This window comes from Crocuta crocuta, unplaced genomic scaffold (assembly GCF_008692635.1).
Source record: "Crocuta crocuta isolate KB4526 unplaced genomic scaffold, BGI_CrCroc_1.0 scaffold97, whole genome shotgun sequence".
NCBI classification, from domain to species: domain Eukaryota; kingdom Metazoa; phylum Chordata; class Mammalia; order Carnivora; family Hyaenidae; genus Crocuta; species Crocuta crocuta.
In genome coordinates, this window is record NW_027531999.1 from 6,917,964 (window position 1) to 6,938,904 (window position 20,941).

The 20,941-nt window shown below is 38.8% G+C and overlaps 1 protein-coding gene across 4 annotated transcripts in view; it reads right to left on the reverse strand.

The window, feature by feature from the left end:
• Positions 1–20,941, reverse strand: part of HELB (DNA helicase B) — a 33,433-nt gene that overhangs the window by 10,390 nt on the left and 2,102 nt on the right. For 3 of the 4 annotated variants that reach the window (XM_077775295.1, XM_077775294.1, XM_077775292.1), the window contains 9 exons: positions 19,680–19,849; positions 16,737–17,615; positions 13,074–13,251; positions 11,745–11,886; positions 9,208–9,368; positions 5,542–5,623; positions 4,978–5,037; positions 3,571–3,796; positions 2,648–2,791 (listed from right to left, as the gene is read on the reverse strand). In XM_077775295.1, the coding sequence (XP_077631421.1) occupies positions 2,648–2,791; positions 3,571–3,796; positions 4,978–5,037; positions 5,542–5,623; positions 9,208–9,368; positions 11,745–11,886; positions 13,074–13,251; positions 16,737–17,615; positions 19,680–19,849 (2,042 nt within the window). The remainder of the gene's footprint in view (positions 1–2,647; positions 2,792–3,570; positions 3,797–4,977; positions 5,038–5,541; positions 5,624–9,207; positions 9,369–11,744; positions 11,887–13,073; positions 13,252–16,736; positions 17,616–19,679; positions 19,850–20,941) is intronic. The other variant, XM_077775293.1, reaches the window with a different exon arrangement.

The following is a 20,941-nucleotide window of genomic DNA, read 5'->3' on the forward strand; positions in this document are numbered from 1 at the left end:
GAGGGAGAGAGAGAATCCCAAGCAGGCTCCACGCTATCAGTGCAAAGTCGAATGTGGAGCTCAGTCTCATGAAATGTAAGGTCATGAACTGAGACGAAATCAAGGGTCAGGTGCTGAACCTACTGAGTCTCCCAGGAGCCCCTTATTTATAATTTTCTTAATAACGTTTTCTTTTCTGTAGCTTCCTTTTTTAAGATTCTTTTTTAAAGTAATCTCTACACCCAGCATGGGGCTCAACTTTACAACCCCAAGATCAAGAGTCACACACTCTAATTTATGAGGTGCCCCTAGCTTACTTTTTTGTAAACTAATGTATGTATTATTACTGTATAACATACAAGATATGTGTTAATTGACTGTTTACATTATCATTAAGGCTTCTAGTCTACGGTAGGCTATTAGTAGTTTTCAGGGAATCAAAATTATACATAGATCTCTGACTGCAACGGGGGGTTGGCACCCTAAGCCTCCACATTGTTCAAGGGTCAACTGTAGTTTACTTGTTTTACGACTGCATCTGTCTCTTCCTCGCCAGCAAATGTAATCTTCACAGTGACAGGTATCTTTGTTTGTTTCATGGACTGATCTAAACCAAGCACAGTCTGACTCAATAAATATTTGTTGAACTGAACCTGGAAGAAACAAACTACACTGATACAAGATAATAATCACAAATGTTCTTCAAGGTAAAAGATGCTCTTTCAATCACAAAATGAGAGCCAGATTCAATAAAAGGAGCACTTAGACTCCAACCTTAACTAAGTAATAAAAAGACCCCTTCAAACTTCATTTGTCCAGAAATGTAACAGAAGACTGGATTATAAATTTGAGGAAATCTTTCAGAAAAAAAACAGCAAAATAATGATGAGACGGAAAACAGGAGAGAGGTAAGAAATTTAGACAATCAGTTCTGGAGGCACAAATTAATAGATTCTAGAAGGACAAAACAGAGAAAACAGAGGGCAAGAAACTTAATGAAATTATTCAAGACAATTTCCCAAAATTGAACGAGATGAGTTTCCAGAAGTACAGAGAGCCCATCATAAAGATCCACGGGAGAAATTTTGCCAGGAACTGCAGCCAGGAATATTTGTACTTCTTAACAACTAGCTGTTTTGGTTTTTTATCCAATAGACAGTCCACTGACTGCTTCTCCCTTATTTTGAAAACAAAGCCACATCTTCAGTCTATATTAGCAAGCAAATAGGTCAGTATGCATATCTGCAACCCAACCCTCTCTTGGCAGGAAATCCTTTCTTCACCATCCTTACCTTGACCTTCTGCATGGCATCATTTCTTTACCTTTTAAAAAGAAGTAGGCTGAACTGTGGGCATTTTTTGAAAGCCTGTTTCAAATTCTTTTTGGAACTGAGATGGGGTAGCTTAATAAATAAAATACCATCCATTTAAGAAAAAAACACACAAAAAAATGGAACCCATATGCTAATTTATGTTTGCTGACCAGTAGTGGATACAGGCTAAGCTAAATTTTTCCATATGCAAATGTAGACTGATGCAGCTTCCTGATTAAAGCAACATACTGACATCAAAGAGGGGCACTCAAAACAATGAGTCAAATAACAGAACCGCAAATAGCTTATGAGATGTCAAGAGTATTAAAGTAGAGCTTCAAAGCAAATTGCAGTAAATGCAATGTTGTGTCCAGGATTAGATCCTGGAACAGAAAAAGGATATTTGTGGAAAACTGGTGAAATCAAAAAAAAGAGTATAGCTTAGTTAATAGTATTCTTCCAATGATAATTTCTTAGTTTTGACAAAAACACCATAGTTATGTAAGATTAGGGAAAGTCAGATGAAGGATATATGGGAACAGTCTGTGCTATCATTCCAACTCTTCTATAAAACTAAAATTATTCCCAGGGCACCTGGGTGGCTCAGTTGGTTGAGCATCCAACTCTTAATTTCGATTCAGGTCATGATCCCAGGGTTGTGGGATCAAGCCCAGTGTTGGGCTCCAGGCTGAGCTTGAAACCTGTTTATGATTCTCCTTCTCTCTCCCTCGGCCCTTCTCCCGAGCTCATGCTTTCTCTATAACTGAAACACACACACACACACACACACACACACACACACACACACACAAAACCTAAAATTAAAATTATTTCCAAGTAGAAAGTAGTTCCCTCACAAGAACAGAGGAAAGGGATATATTTGTCAAAACCCATCCAACTTTTTAATTTAAATATGCATGCAGAGATGTTTGGGTGGCTCAGTCAGTTGAGCATCCAACTTTGGCTCAGGTCATGATCTCACAGTCTGTGGGTTCAAGCCCTGCACTGTGCTCTGTACTGACAGCTCAGAGCCTGGAGCCTACTTCAGATTCTGTGTCTCCTCTCTCTCTGCCCCTCCCCTGCTGTCTCCCTCTCTCTCTCTCTCTCAAAAATAAACATTAAAAAAACTTTTAAATTTAAATATGCATCCAAATTATACCCCAATAAAGCTCACTATACAATAATAAAAAAAGCGAGCTGCACAAATAAATAAACATCAGCAAACCATTTATGTAAACTTTGGTAACCTTGTTTCTTTTTAAAAAACAAAGGCAACAAAATTAAGAAGAAAATCTTTAAAGGTACTCTATCTCTTCAAAACCAGTTCAAATCTCTTTATAAACGTCCACTGTTACCTGAAAAGTGTGAATAGTTCTTGCCCATGCATGTTTAATTTGACAATATTTCATTAGTTTGTCAAAGTCCACAGTTATTTCCATGCCAGCCATATTATTAATGGTCAAAGATCTTCTCTTTCCAAAAGTTACATCAGTTACATCCTATGATCAAAACAAAGAATTATTTTGTATGTTTTCAAATATGCACACTGTAAAGATAGTCTATTTTTGTGTTGAACATGCAAACACAAGTAAAATAGCACGTATATTCACAATTGTTAAGAACTTTCAAAAGACTTAACATCTACTCTTGAGCACAAACTAAATATATATACACCCAAATTTTAATAAATTTGAAACACCCTTAATTTGACTCTCTGGAAAATAGTCTGTGTGCCAGACTTATTCTGAGGTCTGTACATTTCACTTCTTGCACTGACTATCTAAGTCTGCATATATTCTTTGAAAAAAGTTTATATTTCCTCTCATTCTCAGAGCTTGTAAACAATAAGCCTCTACATTTAAGAGGGTGTTTATATAATGAGAATAAATTCAAAGAAACTTCTATGGTTTCTATATTTAAGCAGCAACCAAGGAAATGATGCTTTGCAAAATACATTAAGTATGTTACTTGTCCCTTATTTCTGTTACTCGAGCCCTCCAAAAAAAATGTTTCTTCAAAGTCTTCCAGAAAATATGAGAAAGAAACTTGTCCCACCTTGTTTTCTGAAGCCAGCCTTACTCTGACACCGAAACTAGACAAGACATTACAAGAGAACCACAAACCAATATCCCTCATAAACGTGAATGCAAAAATCCTTAACAAAAAATTATGGAAGAATGTCAATTCCGATATGATTAGGTTCTGAATCAAACCTAAGGCAGTTAAAAAAAATTACCTCTAGTAGGTAAAAAGGTACTACTTTTCTGTTATCACTTACATTTGTTATAAAAAATATTTCTCCGTTGCAGAGTCGAATATCACTTTCAAAGTCATGCTTATTTTTAGTGAAACCACGAAAAGTGCCGTTAAACTCTTCACCACTGGCCTCTTGTTCATCACTCTGACTGGAAGAGACATCTTGGGGGAGTAACTCCGAGAGATATGCATTCCTGGTACAACAAATCTTATCACCAACTCCAAACTGAAATCTGTTCCGATGGTCTCTGAGTCAGAAAATGAGAATATATTATCAAGGTTGGGAAAATCTCAATTTCATTTTGTTTAGGCATTAACCCCCACTGAGATCTGATCCAATTCTCAGAATAATTTCCAAACTCTCTCGCCTTCACTTTTGTTCTCCGAACGTCAACAAGATACCAGGCTCCCACAGTCATGGTCTGATTACCCATCCTGTCTGTGGCGCCTCACTCTCAGCGACATTTCCCAGCCAGATCTTTCCAAGTTAGAAATCTTGGCATAGATGCTGATGTCTCTCTTTCCCTCTATATTCTAAAAGCTATCCAGCGTCTTACTGATTCTGCCTTTCAAGTTCATCCTCTCCTCTCCAACCTCTCCTAGCCCTGCCCTATATCACATCCTACCCCACTTACACCTGTTCCTATTCTTACGACATTGTTTCAGAATAGCAGCAGCAAAGTGAATAAATGCTGGCGATGTACCAGTTGCCATAAGTCCCTTAGAGATACGACTTCATCTCATCCTCACTACATGTCTATATGGGAAATTCTGCATCAGTATCCTATTACACATACGGACAAGTTAAACCATCTGCCTGAGATCACAGTCACTGGGACACAGACTGGGTGATCTCTCCCTGACCCCCCGGCTGGTACTTTCTAACCCTTCGTTAGGTTACTAAGGTGGGTTTTTGTGTGCGTGTCATCCCTCAAGAGACCAGGAGCTCCTCCTGTAACTTCCACATCTCTACTTTCTCTGCACTTAATAAACAGTACGTGTTAATAAATGCAAGAGAAGTGAGTTAATTTCCTCTCTGTGCAAACACAGTAGATTTCCTACACCCCTGTTTCTCTGATAGATGTCCACTGAGGTGCTCTCTATGGCCATCCTGTGACTAAGGGTCTTGAACTTGCCTATACACATATTTGAAAAAAAAATTCTCCTGAATCCCCCACACTCATCTCCGAGAAGCTGGAAGCCGCCAACTTGAAAACCACAAGGAACACTATATTCCTTAGTTTACTTATTACGTGGATTACCGAAACACTTCCTAAGGGGACATATTCAACTGAAGAGAAAAGTTCATTTCACAAATGAGAATAAAAAAGATTTTTGAATATGTGGCTACAAGTGATCAAGGAGAAAACAAATAAAAGAACAGCAAACGGAAGGGCTGTCCTCAAGGATTTGGATCCTTCAAGCTCACTTGATCAGGCGGCCCGTGTAGTGCTTGCAGCAGCAGGCGTTGATTACGTCACAGTCTTGCCTGAAACACACAAACGAGCAAGTGTCACCTTAACGGCATCTGCTTTGTGCTCACTTCTGTTATCAACAAGTAAAATGTACTACACGCTGTAAAAGGTTTCCCGGAATTTCGCCAGGAAAAAGCATTTTGTAATTTTCATCTTTTTAAAAAAGATTTTATTTTTAAGTAATCTCTATACCCAAAGTGGGGCTCGAGCTCACAACCCTGAGATCAAGCATCATAGGCTCTACTGATCGAGTCAGCCAGATGCCCGTATAATTTTTATCTTAACATAAAACTTTTGTCTACTCAGATTTCCTGGGAGTTTCCAAATATAATATTTGGTAGAAAGAGCCCTGTTTAAAAACTGCCCTCTGCCATATCTAACAAAGAAAGACCTCGAAATAAGAGACAGAATTAACAGCGATGGACTATGAGAGTCTCCCATTCAAACAGTACCTATATCGATAAGTTACGAGATTTGAAAGCTGGACTAAGCACACCAAAATATTGCAAATGCTTTACCTTCTAAATGCAATAAATTGTGATGTCTGTGCATCTTGTAGGTCATTTTCTTTGAGTAAGGTTCCAACTGCAGAAAATAAATCTGGTAATTTAAGAGAAAAAAGTTAACACAGAAAAACATCACATTACAACATTGTTTCAATGGAGAAACTAAGGCAGAGATCCTGCTAAGGAGTCCGGGAAATGGAATACAAGTTCACCATGGGAACATCAACCCCATTTGCTAGAGCAGCCAGAGCAGCAGAGGAGAGGATGGAGATGAGGGTTCCAGATACCCCATCCTCAACAGAGAGGTCAACCACTAGCTGTTAAGAACAGTCCTAATCTATAACACAGCCCCTCATCACTGATGGCTGGTGAACACTGACTTTAAAATATGAGCAAGAGGGGTGCCTGGGTGGCTCAGTCAGTTAAGTGTCTGACTTCCGCTCAGGTAATGATCTTACAGTTTGTGGGTTCATGCCCCACATCGGGCTCTGTGCTGACAGCTCAGAGCCTGGAGCCTGCTTTCGATTCTGTGTCTTCCTCTCTCTCTCTCTGCCCCTCTCCTGCTCATGCTTTGTCTCTCTCAAAAATAAACATAAATTTTTTTTTTAAAAATATGAGCAAGAGAACAAAATATGTAACAGAATTATTGCACTGTAAGACTTCTTTCTGTCTTAAGGTCTGGTGGTAATGAGATATAATTTGAGAATCTATATGCTTTGCATCTGTTATTTCACTTTAATCTTCACAACATTCACAGGAGGCTGGTGGTATTATATCCAAGGTTGATATTCAGTACAAAATATTAAGATACTTCCATAAAGGATGGAAAATACTTACTCCCCAAACACCGCAATGCCCCACCCCCCGAACCGTGTGCTTCCTATCCCCAGAACCCCTAAGCCTCCCCCCATGGTCCAGCAACTAAAAGGTTAATCCTGCACAGCAGGGACATTCATTCCAAAAATGACCATACCTTACCGGCCATTACCTAGTTTGACCACCAACACTGACTACAGTCTAGATATAAATGCGGAGCTGCGGCTCTTGGAAGTAAAAGCAATTTTCCAAAAGGGTTATGGTGCCTGGCCTACCTCTTTCAGACTTTAGATCACTGACAATGACGACAGCCACTTCCAACCTTCCTCAGAGCAGAGAAGTAGGCTTCCCCCAATCTGTATTACCAATAGTACAAAACAGCAAACATTTCTCATGGGAGAGAGAGATTTAACAATTTGGGGAAGTACATTCTAGGCTTCCATGCCTTCCCCTCACCACAGATGAATCCCAAAGGAATGAAAAAGCCCAGGCTGCGTGATGCTCTGCTTGAGGAAGCCTAAATTAGTTGCTTACTGAGCCCTTCATGGTTCAGATAAAGGGAAGATTATCACTAAAAAAAGGCCAATGCTCAGCTCCTCACCCCAGCCAAGCCCTGGGCTGCCAGAGTGGGAACGTCCAAAGGTCTCACAGGGTATTGTTTTCCTTTACATGTACATGATCGCGCTGGTCTGCTCCTTGCTTCTTTCATTCTCTCTACACCTTATAGATCAATACCTACGCCATACTTCACTGATTCTAAGAGATACACTTTTCTCACACTTTAGCATCTCTGAAACTCCAGCCCAGTTCTGAAGGCTGTCGTAGGCCTCCGTACTTTGCAATATAATAGAATAAGGTACTCAGTGATTTCATTATTAGTGAAAATGTACTATATGCCTCTCTCTAGGGAATATTTATTCAATTCTCTTAAGTAAGGGAGTAATTTCATAGCTGAAGTTTGTAACTGAGATAGAAAAACAGCATCAGCTAGGCTCTGTTGCCATTCTGAAACAGACCACTTTTTTTTTTAAGGACATTCTCAATAATATAATGAATGGGTTTAAAAAAAACCCACCGTTTTTTGGGTAAATCTAAAAGGAGTGGCAGGCAAGTTATTTAACTAAGTCTTATTTTTTTCTTCATAATTACTAGCACCTACTCTTAACTGTTGTGAGAATATTACCTATTAATTCTTCACAATATATGTAATAAAAAAATCACAAAACAATGCGGCTTATAATCCCATTAATGTAAAATGGAAATAAATAACCCATGTTTGTGTATGGATAGAATAAGGTTTAAAGGATGAACACCAAACTCTTACTACATAGTAGGAGTGGTGGGCGAGTAAGAGTAATGGTATGTGACCTTTTGGGGTTGCCTTAGAGGAAACCGAGAGGAAGATTACAGGGAAATATTCATTTTTTACTTCAAACACTTCTGTATTGTTTGGCCATTTTTAAGGAATATAAATTATTTCTATAATAAAAAAAAAAAATCAGGGGCACCTGGGTGGCTCAGTCAATTGAGCATCAGACTCTTCATTTTGGCTCAGGTCATGATCTCACAGTCGTGAGATCGAACCCCACATCTGGCTCCACACTGGGCATGGAGCCTGTTTAAGCTTCTCTCTCCCTTCTCTCTCTCTGCCGCTACCTCCCACTCTCCCTCTCAAAAAAATAAAAAATTTTAAATTAAAAAAAAAAATCAAAAGGGCATTTATAGAATACTACGTATTAGATGATTCCATCCCAAAAGAAAAACATTACTGTAACGTGAATGGACACTAAGCCAAGGGGACTGCATATGTGACACACAAAGCAGGACATACTTACACGTAAAGCCGGGAGTCACCTGCTTTTACATACGAGTGAAAGTACCTCCATAGTTAAGGGACACCCTTAACAATGAGGGCAACTACAATAAATTCTCAGCAGTAATCACTTAAATCCTAATTCAATTTTGAGTAAACCATCACACTATTTAAAAAAAAAAACAGTTTTCTAAGTCTAGAACACAAAAAAGATCAAAAGGTTTACTCTACTTGCATTAACTTGTAATAGTTCATTTAATATCTATTCTTTACAAAAAACTAACAGCACCTCAAAACTGACGCATGCCCTCAGCCCTCCTAACAGCCCCACCGGCAGTGCCGCTATGATTCCCATTTTGCAAATGCTTAAGTGACGTGACGTGCATCATACATTCAGGGAGAAGACTCAGGAGCCTGTGCTCTTTTTGACCCTGTTATGTTGTCATCCTGACACCCACAATTAGAAACAATGCTTGTCCGTTGTATAAGACACAGAAAGAAATAGTAGGAACTCCAGCTGGCAGCAGCTGGACCACCTTAATTTCTGGTAAACAAATGTACCCAAGGCAACAAATGTATTCACTTTCCCAATTGTTATAAAAGAAAATCTTCATTAATTAGGATATGCTTTCTCCTGGATGAACTTGGATTCCTGAGGCTTTGTTTCATTTTAAACTAATCATCTATATCCAATTATTCACTCAACAGATATTTACTGAGCCCTTAGTGTGTTATGTGTCAAAATCTTACTTCGTGTGTGTGTGTGTGTGTGTGTACCATTAGTCCTTCCAAATTCCTTCCAGCATGACATGTTATAGAAAAGACCTGTTAAGGCAGGTTTGATTACTTATGTTGGGCTAAGAAAGCTTACTTTTCTACAACATTCTAAGGTGTTTAATGATGATTAATAAATTAGTTTATTTTCGGTGCCTAAATTTTTTACTAGCAATATTTATCTTCACCATCAAATGAAATGATAACTCGTCATTTAATAGGCGCACTGCAAAACTGAAATCGTAACCCTACATCATGTAGAAGCTTATACTTACAGGAGTGATGATCACTATTTGATAACTGAGAACTGGCATCCTCTTCTGGGAGTCGCATAAAAATAAATGTTTTATCTCGTATTGAGACAGGGAAAGTTGGATTGTCATTATCAGAGATATTCAGCTCTGCATCAAATATTGGAAACTGGCGTCTTGAGATTCTTAAGTGAAGATAAAATAACACACCAAGAACGTGAGTACCCAAGAATGTGTCGCTGTATATCATCAGAGATACTGTCAATACTGTAACTATTATCCGCTAATAGATAATAAATAGGATGAAAAGGCTACCCATATAGGCATTATAAATAGTAAATGAGTTTTACAATAGAATTAGCAAGACCACAATGTTACATTTATCAACCAATCCCCTACCTCTAGCAAATCAAAAGTGTTAAAGAAAAATGTCAGGGAATTTACCATTCTGAGAAGTTGACCTACTCTCCTCCAGACCACAAACGAACTATCTGAGGTATTAGCCTCATTTCACAGGTGAGCAGCACGAGCCTTACTCCACTGCAGTGGGCTGCCCACAGCCACAGAAGTAGAAAGCAGAGGGACTACGAGGCAAATCTGGGCCCTTCTGGCTCCATAGCCCTTTCTATTTAGTTACTCTGGACTCTTTGGGAGCTTTTCCAAATGCTTACATCACACTCTTTTTCTCCTTTCTTCTGTGTATATCATAAGCGCGGCCTCATTTTCTCAGCTGAACCAAGTATCCGCATCTATTCCCTCATACTTCTTTTGTTCTTATGTTTCCCAAGACTAGCAACTCATGTCAGAAAGCAGAGTCCCTACTCTACAAGCAGGTGTCTTGTCATAACCAAGTCTCTCCTTGGTTATTTGCAAGAAGATGGACTCTCTGAAAAGACTCCACAGCAGCCCGGCTATGAAAGCTAGGGGTACCCTATCATCACCTTCAGCCCTTCCCAACAGGGTTGAAAGGGAGAAAAGGGAAAAAGGCCGCCCTGCTGAAATATCCCAGATGTAATTTTGGGGGTGCTCAGAATCACCCTGGGTTTCCTGTTTTGCTTCTGACTCGGAACATGAAACATAACCTCTATCTCTAGGAGTCCTTCCCTGGAATCATTGGGATCCTTCCGACATTAGGTATTTGGTGATGATGATTAAGAAATGATGAAAGGAGCATGGCCCAAATGACATCACAAGGGTTACTAAAAGGAATTCCCAAGTTTCAGATAAAACTGAGTTCTAAGAAATCTAACGGGCTTTAGATTCTTACAAGACTTTCAGACTTTTAAAGTGACCAATCGTCTATACCAGCCTCCCCAAAGTGAGGTGGTCTTTAGGTAGGAGCAGAGGGTTATATGAAAAGGGTATTACACATCTAACTGTGTTCTTTTGCTTCATGTCTTACTATGAGCCTACAACACCCTACCGTATCCCTGTCGATCCTTCCTATAATCCTATCCAGGGCAGACAGGGGCATAGAGAAGGCAGGTTCTAAATATTCTCATTTCTGCTGACATCCAATCAAGAAAATGTTCAGGCAACAAAAACAACATTTTGTAAGAGTGTCAATCAAAAACAAAGATAAATTTCGGCCCAATGAATAAAACAGTCTTAGTATTCCAAGATCCCATTACATCTATTACAAAGGATCACTCTAAAGGCTTATGACAAGACTCAGGGAAGAAAAGGATTGTTTTCTCCACTTAGGGGAGTAAGACGCCATGGGGGCCACCAGGATTCATCGAGGAGTACAATACTGTGTTACCTGCTTTTTGGCTTGGGGCGCCCCTTACAAAAATTGGAGATAGTTCTCCCCATTCTCCTTTGAACTGTAATGAACTCATTTCCAAGTCTCTGTTTCCCTTGGGCTTATTCTAGTCTCTAAGCTTTATGCAACTTTAATTCACATATATACTTTTTAAATCAGGGAAACACATTTTTTAAGTTTATTTATTTATTTTGAGAGAGAACGAGTGAGAGCATGCAGGGAAAGGGCACAAAGAGAAAGAGAAAGAGAGAGAGAGAATGAATCCCAAGCTGGCTCCATGCAGTTTATTTATTTACTTTGAGAGAGAATGAGAGCATGCAGGGAAAGGGCAGAGAGAGGAAGAGAGAGAGACAGGAAGAGAGGGACACAGAGGGAGAGAGAGAGAGAGAAAGAGAGAGAGAGAGAGAGAGAGAGAGAGAGAGAGAATCCCAAGCAGGCTCCATGCTACAAGCTCAGAGCTGGATGCAGGGCTCAGACCCATGAACCGTGAGATCATGACCTGAGCCGAAATCCAGAGTCGATCACTTAACCAACTGAACCACCCAGGTGCCCCAAAACACATTCATTCTTAAATTTCAATAATAATTCATGCTAGACCAGTAACGAAAAATATGACCTTTGTCTTTCTGTGGGGCAAAAGGTATATATCTACCTGAAGGCTAGAATAGGTTCACTAAAAGAGCACAGTAAATGCACTGCATTGAATCGCCCTAATTCAAAGGCTAATATGTATTTTTTTTTACCTTTGATTTCTAATACAAGAGAGGGAAAATGTGAAATTTTAGTTATACTGTACCTCGTAGCATTGTTCACAATCAGCTCAGATTCTGCTCTGTGGTTTGTCTTTAGTTCAATAGCACAATTTCTTGACTTCAGAGTCTCAAAAAGATCTCTCAGCAAATTACCAGGTTCAATGCTGGGTAACTGTCTAATATCACCTAAAAGGGGAACAAAATGGATACACTGGGTTCCAGGTAATGAGGGTCCTGAAGTTTAGAAGTTGTCTTCATTTCTCCCTGCTGATATATGCTATAATTATAAAGACTTACTCTATGAAAAGAAAGTCCCCAAAAATCTTGGTTTAAAATTACTGAAGACCATGATCTCCTTAAAAATATTTAACAACAACAACAAAGCATTCAAAGTAAACAACGAGAAATATAAAGAAGGGATCACACAATAAGGGAAAGTCTGAATTGAACTTCTTTCAGTCCTATAACCCCAGACAAACTGTGTAGGGGCATATAGTTTAGCCAATATGTGAAGAGAAAAACAGGCCTTAGATCCTTCGAGATTTGGTATTTAGTTACCTGTTCAATCTTGCTCAATGTCTTAGTAGATCTGGAAGAATCTATGGCCTCAAATAAATAAAATAAATACATATAATACAAAATAAACAAACCCAACGTATTTGATAATAAATTCCAGTAATATAGTGATTTTGAGTCTATTAAAATTCTCTTTAAACAACAAAACTTGGAGTTAGAAAAAAAAAAACAACCTATTTTCTCAGTGGAAACTGGGGAAATGCCTAAGCCATTAACAGAATCAACTGCTCAGAACACATCCTCAAAGACCTAAGAGGATTAGTTATATACAAGTTGATTCTCACAACATGATTCTATTTTATCTCCATGAAATCGTACACCAGCAGTACCCAACAGAATCGAACTAAATCTCACCAGAATGGGAAAGGACTTAAAAGGCTAGTGAGTTATTGAGTTATTTGAGTTAATTTGAGTTATTAGCTGAAAATCATAAATTTACTCCTAAGTGGTCTGTAATTCAGACTTCGTTATTATTCCCAAATGATCTACATCGTTATTTCCTCTGAGTGTGTGACATTTTTACCATTTGAACGGTCATCATTTAGGTCATTAGCAATAACCTCTTACAACAACTCTCATTTCACGGCCTGGCCTGCTACTATCTTGGTCCAAATGAAGAGCCACCCAAACTAATAGAAGAAGTAGTCAGACTGAACTCAGGGTAGCTGCAGTGTGGGCTCTGAGAACTGGCTTCCCACCTGTAGGATATGGATATTAAAACCATGAAATGGCGTAAGCAGCCTACTAACTGCAATGCTCTGAATAAACAATTAGTATTCCAACAATATTTAACTTACCGAGGATGATAAGCTTAGACAGTTTGGAGTGCTCACACAGCAACTTTAAAACCGACTTGAAGATCTTGACAGATACCAGACTCCCTTCATCTACAACCAGAACTCTAACAGAAGAAAACTTCCATGGAGTGTTCTTGGCTTGGTTTTTTTTCTCCCAGAAATAGAAACTATAATTGACCTATAAGCAAAGCATGGCATTTTTAAACTCAGGTTATAGACTTTGCAAAACAAAATTCTAATAGCATGTTATTTAAAAAGAAAACGTTTTTTTTAAGTTTATCCATTTTTGAAAAAGACAGAGCATGACTGGGGGAGGGGTAGAAAGAGAGGGAGAGAGAGAATCCCAAGCAGGCTCCATATCACCAGCACAGAGCCTGATATGGAGCTTGAAGCCAAAGATCACAGAGCCTGATCTTGGGGTGCTTGAGGGCTTAGTCGGTTAAGTATCCAACTCTTGGTTTTGGCTCAGGTCATGATCTCACAGTTTGTGGGTTTGAGCCTCGCATCCAGCTTTGTGCTGACAGTGCAGAGCCTGGAGCCTATTTCAGATTCTGTGTCCCTGCCCCTTGCCCTGCCTTTCTCTCTCTCTCTCTCTTTCTCTCTCTCTCTCTCTAAAGTAAGTAAATATTTTTTAAAAATTTTTAATAAAGTTCTTAAATGGGGAGCACGGAGATGTAGATAGAGTCACATAGGGAAACAGGCTAAAGAAATAAGGAACACAGAAGTTTTAGGGATGGACACACAGAAAACATCGATCAAATAAATCTAAAAAGAAAAGATCAAATTGTTCAAAGAATTGCTTCCTGGTAAGTACTACGTGTGTTTAAAAAGCTTTGCACACAGCACTATTCTACTGCAAAATCTCAACCTTTCTCCTACTGCTCTTGACCAAAGAGAGCTCCCTATTCTTTTCTAACCTTCTCTCGGCCTTCTGAGATGGCCCAGTCACTTTGGCTCACCTCTTCTCCCCACTGGAATTCTCCATTCTAGAAATAAAAGGCTGGCTTCCCAACCTAACTATGAAAATACTATTTTTCTTCTAATATTCCAAGGTCTCTTACTTCCTCAACATTTAAATGTTTATTTTATTTATTTTTGAGAGAAAGAGAGAGAGAGTGGAAGATGTAGGATCCAAAGTAGGCTCCTTGCTGTCAGCAAAGAGCCCGATGCGGGGTTGTGAGATCATGACCTGAGAGCCGAAGTCAGACACTCAACCGACTGAGCCACCCAGGCTCTCCTTACTTACCCAATATTGAAAAAACTACCACCAGAGCTGACAGCTCAGAGCCTGGAGCCTGCTTCGGATTCTGTCTCTCTCTGCCCCTCCCCACCCCCTCAAAAATAAACATTAAAAAAGGTTTTAAAAAAACCTACCACCAACAACAAAACAACTAAAAATACTATTTATTAAAGACGTAATAATATTTACTACTTTAAATATATAGATGAGGAGAAAAATTTTGGAAAATAAAACCAGAGAACATTAAATATTTTGGTATACATCATTCCCAAAATGTTTCTACATTGTAACTATATATATGTATATACATACGTATGTATATGTATGTATATACACATATATACATACATGTATATATACACACACATATGTATATATGTGTGTAACTATTTTCATATATATGCAGATTTTTAAAACGGTATCATATCTTAATTTAATGTTTCTACTGCAGCTAGATTCAACATATCTATTAAGGAAAAGCCTTCATATTTTCCACCTGAAATGCTTCAATTCCCTTCAACAAAATCTTCATTCTCTCAATGGCCTTGTCTCACAATAGAAGGTTTGAAATCACTGCTAATTCGATTTTACGTATTCAATCAGTTATCTTAGAAATGACTGGTTGACATTTTCTACTATACTTTTAATGCTACCCATTCCATACAGGACCTACCTACGAGCCTAGATTACTCCCACAGCCATACAGCCATGTTCCCTTACACACTAACTCAAAATGGGGTTGCCTGATGAATTATAGGACACATAGCTAAAACTGAATTTCAGATAAACAATAAATGACATTTTAGTACAAGTATGTTTCATGCAATATTTGGTACATCTTACACTAAAAACTTGTTTTATCTGCTCCATCTAGTAACTCTAGCCCAAGGATGATAAATAAATGGCCTAAGTGGCCCATCCATGCCTTTCCTAATGGCCCTACACTCTCGCCTGCCCCTAAATGTGGCTTAAGAAATATTTTCCCAGCATTCCAAACAGATATTAAGATACTACCAATTTCATTCTAAATGAAATTTAGAAATAATCGCTCTCTGGCTCTCTAATCCAACCCTTAGACTCATCAGACATGAAGGTGTAATGGAAAATATCATAAGCTGATCAGAAGACCCCTCCATCAGTGAGCCACACTGAACTTCTGCAGGACTATTTTCACCCTTGTGACAAATAAAGGTAATGGGCGACATCATTTCTGAGGTGGCTCATGGCTCTGTGATTCTTAAACGGCTTTCTTCATTTCACTCTCTTGCTTAGGAACCTAAATGGCCCCCCAGAAAACCAAGTCCAGGCGTCTTTGTTAGGGTTATAATAAGTGAAGAAATTGTGCCACTGCCAAAAGATAGCAAGCAGGGAAGTCAGAAATCTGAATCCAGGTGCTAGGTCCACATCTGGTTAAGATCATGGGCAAGTCGTTTAATACCCCAAATTTCAACTGGCTCTCCTACAAAATGACTCATGTCACTAGTTTATCAAGGATTTAATGAGATGGCAAAATACTTTGTAAACTTTAAAGCTCAAATTCCCAGCCTAAAGCAAATTCAATTTCCATTATTTTGCAATATACGGAATTCATTCCAATCAATGCAGTCACCTCAAAACCCATCTACACATGAGGATCGTTTTCCTCAATGTCTGCGGAAAGGCCTTCCCCCTAAGTAAAATGTCCTTCTCCTCACCTGAGGCTCTCTGTCCTTTACAGTCCAATTCAATGATTATTTCCTTCAGAAAGCTTCCAACTAAGTTTCTGGATCTACAAAATGACAGGTCAGAGCTAGAAAAACCTCTCCAGGTCTTTACAAGTTTCAAATTTATGACTCCTAACTACAGCCAAAACTATGTTTTTTGAGCATATTAACTTATTTGAAAATGTTATTACGTGACTATTTACCAGGCATTATTGTAGGCTACGAAGATAAGGAACTAAACTAGATGATCAATGTCTTCCCTTTTTTGGAGCTTTGCTTCTCTGAAATAGACTAAAACCTTTCCCTTCCAACACACATGCTTCTCAAAACAAGGTCTGTGAACAGTAACATGCTTGTAACCTGGTACAGCAGAATAAAGCTTGTGTTAGAATCTACGCTAACAACATCATTAAGCATATGCTTCAGTTTAGCTGCCTTTTTTTTTTTAAATAGTAAGACATTCTCAGTGAAGGAAACAGTCTGTCCAGCACGAGCGAGCGCAAGCTCCCGTCTCACTGCAAACCAGTTAACAGTTTACAGCCTGGCTGTTCTGAGTGGCAGTGACCTAAATGTTCAGCTGCTATGAAGCACGGATCCATAAGACGTTCAATAAACACCTACTGACTGTCATCAGGAAGAAGTAAAACAAATAAACTGATTAAACAAAGCATGTCTTTAAGGCAATGTTTTACCTGCAGAGAAAAATGTAGAAAGCTTTACCTGACATAGTGTATAAGCGTTAAAACCAGTCTTCTGTCGCAATAAGCCAGCTGCTTTCCCTGTCGGTGCTGTTAGTAACACATCGATAGCCTTGTCTACCTTCGGTAGACTTTGCTCGGTAAAGGTAATCCATTCGTCTGGTACATCCTGGTCTTGCTCAAAATCTTCACAAGCCTTTTTTACTTCTTTTTCTTCCAACTGCTCCATATGCTTAAAAAGACGGCTAACAATCGTGGTCTTCCCACAACCGCCTTTCCCACTTATGACTGTCACAGCGTTGGAGCAAATCATTTCCAACGCAGCCACCTGGTCCTGATCCAGCCGAGCTTCACTTATTTCGCCATTGATATCATGTTCACCATTATTCCCACTATGGTCACCATGGTCCTGGCCGTCCAGAGTGTCCACAGAAGTTTCTACGCTGCTCTCATCAGGTTTACTCTCGTCCAATGCCTCATCACCTCTTGAATGCTCCGGTTTTGGAGTGTGAATAGATGCAAGCACCCTTCTGACATCGACACGTAAATGCCATGGGGGCCTCATCATTAGGTAGCATAGGGAAGAGGCAATGTCTTTCTCAGCCTGGTAAAGGTCATAAAGAAAGATGCAGCCCTTCTCGTAGGTCACCACACCAATATCCTTCAAAAACTTCAGAGACTGCCAAGCATCATGGAAAGATATATGGTCTGATAACTTGAAAGTGAAGTCAGCTTCTTCAACACACGTGTGCCCTTGTTCTCTACATATATGCTTCAGTTTAGAATATATTATTAATGCATTCCTCTCCAAATCAGTCATCAACTGGAGAAGAGACTTGCACTGATAAAATGATGCCCAACTCGCCTCGCACTGCAAAAGCTTCAATTCTGTGTAGGTTATCTTTAAGAAAATAGAGTTCAAGTTGCTTTATAAAACTATAAATGTCCGTGAATCTTATCAGAAATACAGTAAAAACTATGTTATGTGTCAATAATCGTTCAAGTCCCAAAAGTCGCGTATATCAAGTAAAGCTGGAGAAAACAACTCTACCTAATACGTCCCCAAGTGTTTACTGTCCTGCGATTCAAGATCTCTATACATTTTTAATTAAAATTCTATTTTCTCAAAACAATACAGATACAGTTTTGAAAGTCAATAACACTGTGAAGCTTACCAAAAGACGAGAATCCCCTGCCTCACTCTTTCATGCCTTATAAAGTCAACACTTTCACCATCTTCTGTTATTTCTTCCAGAATTTACTCCACATTTCCAAGGACTGTTTACACTATCCTTTTATTTTTTTTTTTTTTTTTTTTTTTTAATTTTAGATATTCAGTATGAACTCCCTACTGTGGAAAGTCTTCCTCTGGGGAAGCTCTCTCTTATATACCATCACCTTCCCACTTCCTTCTCCTCCTCCCATCATTGAACAATAGTTACAGTATATATTTTGTTAATCAGTTTTGGTTACACTGATGTTCAACAGGATTCACAGTTGAGCAACATGATATACCATGATTACATGAACTTTGGGATCAAAGTCTTGTGTGTATGATGACTGCCTCCCTTTTTTGGCGCGTTTAGGTTTCTATGTGCCTCTCAACAATTCTGCCCCAAATCTACTGAAGAGGAACAAAACTTCCTTCACCATGATCCACTCAACAGGCTCTCCTGTTTTTTTTCATGGAGACATCCCTCCTGGAGTCTTCCATACATCTTAAGGGCTGAAATGTTTCCCCCCAAAATTGATATGTTGAAATCCCAACCTTCTAGTATTCCAAACTGTGGCCATATTTAGAGCTAGGGTCTTTCAAGAGGTAATTCCGTTAAAATGAGGTCACTGGGGTGGGCCCTAATCCAGAAGGGCTGGTGTCCTTAGGGGGAGAGGAGATTACAACAGACGGGCACAGAAGGAAAGTCATGTGAAGACACAGGGAGAAGAGTCTTCTTACGATCATGTTTAAGCTCAGGAGAGAGGACTCAGAAGAACCCAATCAAGCCAACACTTTGATTTTGGACTTCTAGCCTCCTGAACCATGAGAAAATAAATTTCTATGGTTTGAGCCACCCCGACTATGGCATGAAGCACAGACTTAGAGGGTAGGCAGCCCCAGCAATCTAAACCTCAGTAATGGTTTTTATTCTTGATGCCAGTTTACACACTGAACAGTGGACTACAAGCCTCCTTCTCCCCCTTGGGTTCCAGAATATGCATTGCTCTGCCTCTCTTCTCTACTCAATAAACGCAATAACCGAATGTTCCAGAATTTCATTTTGCAAAACATACTGAAACCATCACCATTTTACATAGGGAACAAATTCATTGTTCTAGTATTTCTCAAATTGTTGGGGGAAGGGGTTCCAGAAACATTTCTGGAGATCCAAGAATTATCTAAGAATTTTTAAATCGTATTTTCATTTGGAAAAAAGCCCGTAACCAAGTCCTGCCAACATTGAAGGGCCACATTTGGTTCCCAGCACCACTGAAGCCTCAGAGTGTCACTCCTACTTTTGGTCTATAATGATAAGAACAGAAATGGGTTCACATGTAAATGATATTATTGGGCCAAATAATGAAAGTTTTCAAAAGTTCAAACAGGAAAGTGAAGGACTAAAATGAACTTTCCAAATTCAATAAGAACTTGTGTCTTCAATGAGACCTATATTCAAATCGCAAATGGCCCCATTTAGTTACCAAAATATGTTTCCTATTAAATTACATAATGAAATTATTGACAATTGGAATGTCATCAATTTTGTTATTTTGTTTTCCTTTATAAATTTACTGTGTAATAGCTACAGGTATAAGAATTTTTTAGTCGGCTTTAACACTAAAGGAAAAATAAATCAACACTGAGGTCCATACAAATTTTTTTCCTTTGAAAGAGATGCAAAGATTACCAAGTTTGAGACCCACCCCCCCCATACAAGATTATTAAATGCTATGTAAATGTCTTACTTACTTTATTAAATCCAAGTTTCCAGGGATGTGTGCCTAACATCTCTTCTATGGCTCCCAATACCTCCTTAGAACCTGAGCTTATGAGCCGTTTAAAGTGTCGAGGCAGAAGAACTGGAAGGAATTCCATTATTTTTGGAAACTGCAAAGCTGTCATTACACTTATAAATGGAACTACAGGGTAATAGAAAAGAACAAATCAAAACACACAAATGAGCTCACAGACGACTGATCTGATGGACTTTCCCATGCAGCACAACCAGTTTAAGAAATCCTAGTCAAAGAGAGATCAATAAATGTATTTTAACCAGCAAGAAAATTGATTGTATTATAATAATTGATTTTGTACTAAGGTGGTTTTCACTGTGTTTAACTCCAAAATTTATGTTCTTCAAATGCTGAGACAACTACTTCTTGGCCTTTTGTTTCCTTTTGCTTACAATATAATCAGAGTAAAATTTGTGACTCTGTGATATAAAGATAAATTTAAAACTAAGCGTAAAAAATAAGTCGTTTACATTTTAACCTTTATAATCATTTTTCTGACTGTGATCATGATTCTTTTGTCATTGAAGTCATTCAATGTTCTACTGCCAAATTTACTTGATATAATTAAGAAATGAAATATTCCACTCATGTGGCTGTCCAGATAGCAAGCCATAATATAAAATTATTTTATATCACTGAAATTTTTCCAAAATGGAATACTCAGGAATATGAGTATCTTTCTCCTCTGCCTTCTTAAACAGAGCAATAACTAGAACTGAATAACTAACAACTGAACTTTTTTTAAAAATTTTTTTATTTATCTATGAGAGAGAGAGAGACAGCGTGAGCAGGTGAGGGTCGGAGAAAGAGGGAGATACAGAATCTGAAGCAGAGTCTAGGCTCTGAGCTAGCTGTCAGCACAGAGCCTGACACGGGGCTCGAACCCATGAACTGTGAGATCATGATCTGAGCCGAAGTTGGCTGCTTAACCGACAGAGCCACCCAGGCACCCCATGACAATTGAACTTCTTCTTAATGACTCAAGGAAATCCCATGGACACAAAAGTTAGAAAGACAGAATCACAGTTTTAGAGCTGGAGTGATACTGAAAGGAGCTTAAAGATCATCTCACCCAACCTCTCCACGTTAATGATGAGGAATCTTGAATGACAATGACACACCCCAAAAGTAATAGAAACACATTTTCAAATACACATCAAAAAACAAAAATACTACGTCAAGACACTATAGTGGTAATGTCTTAAACACACTAGTCAT